This window comes from Morus notabilis, unplaced genomic scaffold (genome assembly GCF_000414095.1).
Source record: "Morus notabilis unplaced genomic scaffold, ASM41409v2 Scaffold2113, whole genome shotgun sequence".
Lineage (NCBI taxonomy): Eukaryota > Viridiplantae > Streptophyta > Magnoliopsida > Rosales > Moraceae > Morus > Morus notabilis.
Genome location: NW_010357106.1, coordinates 151705 through 159779, shown reverse-complemented (window position 1 = coordinate 159779; position 8075 = coordinate 151705). Strand labels below are relative to the sequence as shown.

At 29.9% G+C, this 8075-nt stretch overlaps 1 protein-coding gene and 1 pseudogene across 1 annotated transcript in view; one reads left to right on the top strand and one right to left on the bottom strand.

Moving 5' to 3' along the window:
• Positions 1-1662, top strand: part of LOC21390356 — a 5168-nt gene extending 3506 nt beyond the window's left edge. Inside the window, exons 2-4 of the mRNA XM_024165756.1 lie at positions 533-671; positions 875-1065; positions 1174-1662. Of these exons, the coding sequence (XP_024021524.1) occupies positions 539-671; positions 875-1065; positions 1174-1431 (582 nt within the window). The 5' untranslated portion in view covers positions 533-538 and the 3' untranslated portion in view covers positions 1432-1662. The remainder of the gene's footprint in view (positions 1-532; positions 672-874; positions 1066-1173) is intronic.
• Positions 1663-2057: 395 nt separating this feature from the next.
• Positions 2058-5633, bottom strand: LOC112091600 (annotated as a pseudogene).
• Between the last annotated feature and the right edge of the window lie 2442 nt (positions 5634-8075).

Below are 8075 nucleotides of genomic sequence, written 5' to 3'. Positions count from 1 at the left end.
AAATAATTAATTACTATATTATTTATTATTTTATTACTAAAATTACAAACTTAATAGTAATAAATTAATATTTAATTAATAATTAAGTAATTATTATCTATTTATTAAATATTAAGTATATCTATTTATTAATTATTAATTAATAAATATTATAATTAGTAATTAATTATTTAATATAATATTGTTGATAACTACTAGAAAATGAAAAGTTTTCTTCACAAAAACTATTCTCATTGCTTTTATTTTCGTTTCCGTTTTCAAAACCTTTATTAAATAGACGCGATCTGTAGACCGTTTTCATTTTCATACCTCAAAAGACGTGTAGAAACGTTTTTGAACACAGCTAAAAAATAATTCCAAACGCACCCTTAATTTTTCAATTGGTGATCACTTTAATAATCAACACAATTGACTATAAGTAGCTGTCCTGTTGTGAGCTGGTAAATCAACACAACAGGTCTAGGAAGTGGTATATTCTTTCTTTGCTGCTACATGCTTTTTCTTATTCTCTTGCATAATTCTCTACGTGTAGATTGAGATGATTGAGTGGACAGATGACTTGGGGCTGTTTATATTAAAGGGTTATGGCAATTCATTGAATCATTGCATGGGAGTGCCATTACTCGAAGATGTTGTGCGATCTATGGAGCAGGCTATCCAATCTAAAGAAGGTAAGATTGCTTTCTGAAATAAGGGCCTGATGGAGGATTGGAATCGCTTCTTAATAATCCTTTGGTCATGTAATTTTCAGTTACATTAAGTCTTTATGCTTGTTTGCTTGCTTTGCCTTCCATGCCATTTAGTTGTAGAAAGCTATGATGCTTGCTTTTATCTTACAATATTCCAATGTTATATTTCTTTCCAAATATTTCAGAATTTCAGCAAATACAGATCCCTCCAAAGCCTCCACAAAGGAGAAATTGGAAGGGCAGCATTGTGGCGTCTTTTGCTAGCACTGACATGCTTGCAACGAATACTTCAAGCAAGTATTTTGTGCAGGAATTGCATAATGAGCAACTCAGTCTGTTGACTGTATGGCTTTTCGTCTCACTCATTTTGTTGCCTGTAAGCCTTTACGTCTCATCTCTCTCTCTCTCTCTCTCTCAGGACTAGTTATTCTCCAACTTAATGTTAATCATCAAAGATTTTGACTTTATGTATTTGTTCGTACAGGGTTGTGAATGTGATGGTTCTGAGTTCTGCCCATTTGAGATTTTAAGGACTAATGTCATCCTCTCAAATGCTTCGTTGGTGCGACTCATTGTCTCATGCTTAGGCTGCTCCTCGTTGAAGAATGATTGTACCATGCTATGCACTGTGAAGCTGGATAAACAGGAGGCTAAAACTGCAACGAGCTTGACTTTCATGATTTTCAGCCACGAGTCCCACGATCAGCTCTGCCTAATGTACATAGCGGAGTTCTTTGTTTGAATGCTCCTAACACTTTTGTTTCGATTCCTAGCTATATCTTCGCTCGTTTTCTGTAGTAGGTGACGTTTATGGTAGACTAGATAATTGAGAGAATAATTTCAAAGTCGCCATTTTTTTTTTTTTTTTTTTTGGAAGACTTTGTAAAGTTTGAGGATCTCAAAAGAGCAAAAGCATATAGCATCAAAATTGTTAATCATACTTTTAATAAGAAAAATAATAAAAAGCTACTAGACAGACAAACTTCTGATTAATTGAAGGCTCCACCACGAGATGGGTTCATAAGATTACGCTTGAAAGGTAAAAATAGGTATATATCAAGCAGTTTTTCTAGCTTCAAAAAAATCCATGCCGAATTCATAAAAACTCTGCCTAAACATAGCAATAAAATGTGCAAACTAAAAAGAATATGGGCAACTTTTAAAAATACCCCTTAAAATGGAGCTCCTTTTATTTCTACCCCTTAATATTGGCCTATATATTTCTATCTTTTAGACAGTTAGTTAAGGGGGTAGAGTTTTTTAAAAGAGGTACTTTTAATAAGTCATGTACTTAAGGAGGTAGAATCTATAATTTTCTTAAAGAAAATATTGGAGAATTTAACAACTGTGGCTCAGTTTTGATTTGAACTAGTAAGAATTGGTTGATATTGCAATTGAGCTAGTCATAACAAGTAGCTGCCAACAGAATCACCAAAACAGCCACAATCTTGTCCTTTGTTGTTGATATTCCATAATCCATACACGTCCCTGCCCACAAAATTCAACAACATATAAGATCAAGGTTTTGGCTCAAAAATACAAAGAATCTAGAGGCAGAAAAATATGTAACATTATATATAGCTTCGAACATTGTACATACCTAAGAACAATAGCTCCGGGGAATATGAATGAGAGGCAAACAATAGTCGTAGATCCAACGAACTGAAAAAATTACCAAATGTTTGGTATGGCTATTGCCATTATTATGTATGTAACAAAGAGCAAAACCAGAGTCAGGGACACAAATCTTGTGGTGTCCAGTCCTCTTTGGGAAAAAGATTTCGTCTATGTTAGCCCTCAAGGTGAAGTTCGTGATGGGATCATGGGAAACACTAATAAAACGTGAATTGCATGGCTTAACCAAACAATGTCATTGAGCAACTGAGCAATTGTGTAATCGGAATTTTGATCGAAGTTCACTAGCATATCGGCCATGATTGAGTCTCTGAAGAAGAGGTAGCCAAAGAATCCAATTGCAAAGTAAATGGCCTCGCTGATGACTAGGGAAATCCTAACCACCGAGCTCATGTCAGAAGGTTTGCCAGGCTTTGCTCTAAATCGGATGAACGCATTTCATACACCCTCAATCTTTCTCATGTATTAGAAAATTTCTAGCATTCATATTAGAGTTACATTCTCACCTCCTGGGTTTTGTTGAAATTGTGGTGGTAACCCTTAATCTAGAAACACTTTTTTTTTTTTGTCAACAGCCCTTGAAAATTTGGAACAAATCACTAGTTATAAAGTTTTATTTAATGACTACAAAACCCTTGAAATCTGTTTGAACCAACTACTATTACAGAATAGAGTCACAATTTCACTCCTGGATTAGCCATTTGACCGTTGCACTCTTTAGTCCTAAAATGGTTTCTACGTTTGCAACCAAAATATCGCATCATTTCTTATTTTTGTTTTTCTTGCCATTCGAGAGAGCTTATGAGTAATGGCAACAGAAACCACATCTAGAAGAATGCATACTGCTGAGCTATGCCTTAGTAAATCTCTATAGCAAAATAGAATGTTGTCACATCTAATCTAATCTTTTTTATTTTTATTTTTTACTTAAAAGGTGTTTGTTCAACCTTCTTGTAGAATTAATTCCCATGCGCAACACTCCTTCAGTCAGACTTCCACATTATGTTATCTCCCAAAATGAAAAAGATACAAAGTTCTAGATCTACAATTACACACTGTAAAAGAAAAAACTATCGTTAGATTGATATCGACTATAACATTTAAAGTGATAAAACGGAATAAATAATTCCATTTCTCCTCGGTCGCATAAAAGGACTAAAAGTCGTTGCCATGACATAACAAGTCACACATTGCTAATTAGTCTCTTTCCAATCGACATTTTTTCAAAGAGAGAAATAAAAGAAAACAATATTCAGATGTTGTGCGTCTCAATATGTAAAAGGTTGAGGAAACATTGAATATGCTATATAAGGGTTTTTTTTTTTTTTTTTTTTTTTTTTTTTTTTTTTTTTTTTTTGCTTGAATGCTATATAAGTTATTTGGAATAACAAGTTTCATGGTATGAAGAACCCACCAAAAAAAAAAAAAAAAAAACACGGTCTAACGTCTAAGGTTGAGATTTATGTCAAAGCTTTAATCTGAATGATGTAATGCTCCTCCTACCTCTTTCTTCCTAATAATAAAAAGGATATGGATTTTTTTTTTCCACAAATGGATTGTACATTATTTTGTCTATGGTTCTTATCACCTTCACATCCCACAAATCAAATGTGGGATATACTATTTTTGCCCTTCTCGACAAAGTTAGTTTTTCATAAATCATAACTAGTGCAACAATCTTTGTCAGAATTACCAACTAAAAACAGAAGAAAAGAAAAGCCAATAGTTAGTCTTGGACACAAAAATGTCAATAAATATGTAAAGAGAAAAAGGACCCCCCAAAAAAGTATCTTTATTATGGTTAGATCTACAGTAGCTGAATAATTAGGTGATCATACATTCATTTAACTTAGGTACTAATCAATTTAGTTGGTGAAATCAGTCAATGAATTATTTCGTCCTTTTATATGAAAGACATGTACCAATTAATTATGATACAAATAAAGAGTAATTTATACAAATGATCTTCAACCTCTTTAATTAATTATGATACAAATAAAGAGTAATTTATACAAATGATCTTCAACCTCTTTAGTAAGTGACAGTTTAGTCTTTAATTTTTTTTTTTTTTTTAGCAAAATGATCCATAACCTCTTTAGACGGTTGCATCTGATTTTTTTTTTTTTTATCAAATTCCGTCAAATATTTAACAGATTTTCGCATGTGAACTTTCTTTTTTTAATGTAAAGACAAAAATGCCCTAAGGGCCTGAAGTTTTCAAATTTTCTTAGAGTGCATTCTGTGGAAGCTGTAATTTTGGTCGAATTACCGGTGATCTCTCTCTCTCTCTAACATCCATGGCCATAAATTTCCCTATTTCAGTTCTTCTTTCTCTGCGTCTAATATCTGTTTTCTAGCCTCTCATCTAATGAAATTTTGACTTTGTATGTGAGTTTTTGAGGCTCAGAATCTCAGAACGGAAATCTCCATTGATAATGGCATATAATTTCAAGATTTGAGGTTTTGTTTTTTCTTTTTTGGGTTAAAGCAAAAGGGCTCAAGGAAATATCAAAATTCAATCCTTTCTACAAAACTCTGATTTAGTTTAGATTTTCTTAGAAAATTTATATTTGGTAAATGCAATTGGGTTCTGGGATTTCGATATGAAAAGTAAATTGAGTGGCTTTTGATTTTTTACGTTTTTTCTTTATTTAACGGAATGCACTTTAAGGGGACGTTTGTTTCTTATATTCATCCATAATTCTGAATCATGATTCATAGTTCTCTATCGTATTTTCTCTCATAAAAAATACACATAAAACGAGAATGGTTCTGAATCATGATTCTGAATACATAAATCAAACGTCTTCTAAGTGTTCGATAAATTTTCCAAGTGAAATTACTTAATTTTTCTTTGAGAATGGCTGTGGAAGCTGAAGTTTTCAAATTTTCTTGGTTTCTGTGGAGGTTGAGGAAGAAGAAGGTTTTTAGGGTATTTTTATCTTTTAATTGAAAAAATAAGGCACATGATACTCATATACGGAAATTTGTTAAAAATTTAAAGAAATTTAATAGAAAGGATTAGATTGTACCCGTTTAAAAAAATTAAGGTCATTTTACTAAAAAAATTAAAAATTAAATTGTCACTTACCATTTATGTAAATTACTTTACAAATAAATGATGAGGCATCCAAGGTCAGGTACAATAACACAAATCTGCACTGATGGATTCTAGGGGCCCAAATCTGAACTTAATAGAAACTCTGCCTTGACTTCAATAAGAAGGCAACGACCGCAATAGGCAATTAGCCTAGGGATTCTGCCTAGTACCTTCATGGTTGCCAGAACCGACATAATCCCCGCACCATTAAATTATATTTCTCCCCATTAAATTATGTCGGATTGTGTGAATAAATTGCGTTATGAGCTTTTGCAGGTAGAGGGGCCCTGATTTTGATAGATAGTAGGGCTGCAAGTTTATGCGGGTTAAACGGATTAATATGAGATCTGTCATTATTGACTTTTTTTCGGCCCGGCCCTAATCTCTAGGTCATAATGGGTTGAGGTTTTGAATTTGAAAACTCATTCGGCCCAACCCAGCCCGGTCCAAACACTTTTTAAATTTTTTTAAAGAGAAAATTGTAAAATTTATACTTAAAATATATGAGTCTGAATTTTTACTCACATTCTTAATTAATAACCTTTTGATAATATAATTATTTAACTAAAAAGGTTATTAATTAAGAATAACAGGCATAAATCTTAACACGTACACTTTTAAATAGTATTTGTCTTTTTTTCTCATTTTAAAAAATACTTTATAAAATTTCAGACCGGATTGAGTAGTATGAACTTTCACCTCTCGTCATTAGCACAGTCTAGCTTATTTAAAAAAGTGACACTATCTTGACAGTTGTTTTGATCATTCTTTTATTTAGTGTTGTTTGGTTGGCGTTCTCAATAGTGACTCATTGTTTTGTTGCTTTTCCTAAACCCTGAAAGGTTGAGTCTATGAGTCAGTTTGATAGTGCTGTAGATTATGAAAAATTACTTTTAGTTGTGCTGAAAAAAAGTAGCTGTTACAAAAAATAGCTGAGTATTTGGTAAACTGTAATTATGCAAGTGTTGTTAGTTCCAAAAGCAATGTAATGACGTTTGATAAATTATGAGGTTAAATTGTTGAGGGTAGTTAAGATAGCCGTAATTAATAATATTAAATTAATATATAAAGTAATTAATAATTGATAATTATTTAGCAAATAAAAATTAATATATTAATAATATAATAATAATAGATAAATTATCATTAATGAGTATATTAGTAATCAAACCATAAATATAATAAATTAATATGTTAAATAATTAAAAATAGTAATTAGTAATTAATTATAAGTAATTACTATATTAGTAATGCACTCATATTTATTAGATTATTCTCAATTAATTAGTGTATTAAGAAAAGTAATTATTATATACATAATTTATTAATATTGGTAATTATTCTTTTTATAATGATTAATGCTTAATTATCAATCATTAATTATTATGGATTAATATATTATATATTGATAATTATAATTTAATATTAATTATTAATTGATTAATTGCTATTTATTTTTTATTTACTAACTATTTACTAATCAATAGATTTTAATTAACATAATATATGATTCATATATTAATTATTAATTATTTATTTAATAATCTATTATTACTTGTTTTATTGTTAATATGTTATCTAATTAATTTTTGGTAATTAATCTTTAACTAAATAAATAATTACTAAATAATTTATTATTTTATTAACAAAATTAAAAACTTAATAGTAATAAATAATTGCATTCTAAAATTAATATACGATTTTTAAGAATTAATACAACAAGCAGCACCATTTTTTTTATGAATATTCTATTTTTTATGATTTTCTTTATTTTTCATCTTTAAAAAATAAAATAAAATAAAAATGATGTAAACAAATTATAAAATTTTGCATACATGTTCCTTACATTTTTTAAGCGTGCTTGCAAAAAATGGCCTCAAAAAATGACAAAAACAGAAATTATTAATTAATTATTAATTAATATATATTATAATTATTTATAATAACTTTGTTGATAATCATTAATTGTACTATGCTGATTCTCGCACAATTGAAAAGTCAAAGTTGCCTTTGGGCCGCTTCTCATTTTGACTGTAGATTCTTCAAAAGTTCTTTAAAAATCACTTTTTATAATTTTTACCAAATACCATTATCCGCTTCTGATTGCTATAGAAGTGATTTTGAGTTCAAAGAAGCACTATCAAACGCACCCTATATCGAATTGATGGTCATTCTGTTGAGATTTATCTGTATTTGAGACTTTGATCTTTGTTAATGGAAATTTCTAAAAGCTTGGATCTTATTAACTAGTCTTGTCTTCACTTAAGGTGTGTCTTTGCTTTTGTATCATTTATGTTATGGTTGATAAGAGAGACAAAAGATATATATGAGAGAAGCAAATACAATCTAGGTGAGTAAAATAGAGACAAGGGAGAAGACTCTAATTCTAATCTCTATATTCCTTTTCGATTAGTTTTGTTTGTGTTTAAAATAAGAATTATACTCTATGACAAAATTTCATAACTTGAGTTAAAATTGAACACAATTTTTAAAATATTATGAGTATAGCAATAATGATATAACGATTATTGTAATGATGTTACATTAGAATTCTCGCCAAGTTTCTATTCATAAGAAACTTGGTGAGAAGTTTAGGTGTAATAAAAACAGTTATTATTTTAATAATATCAAATTTTGTTATTCTTTTAATA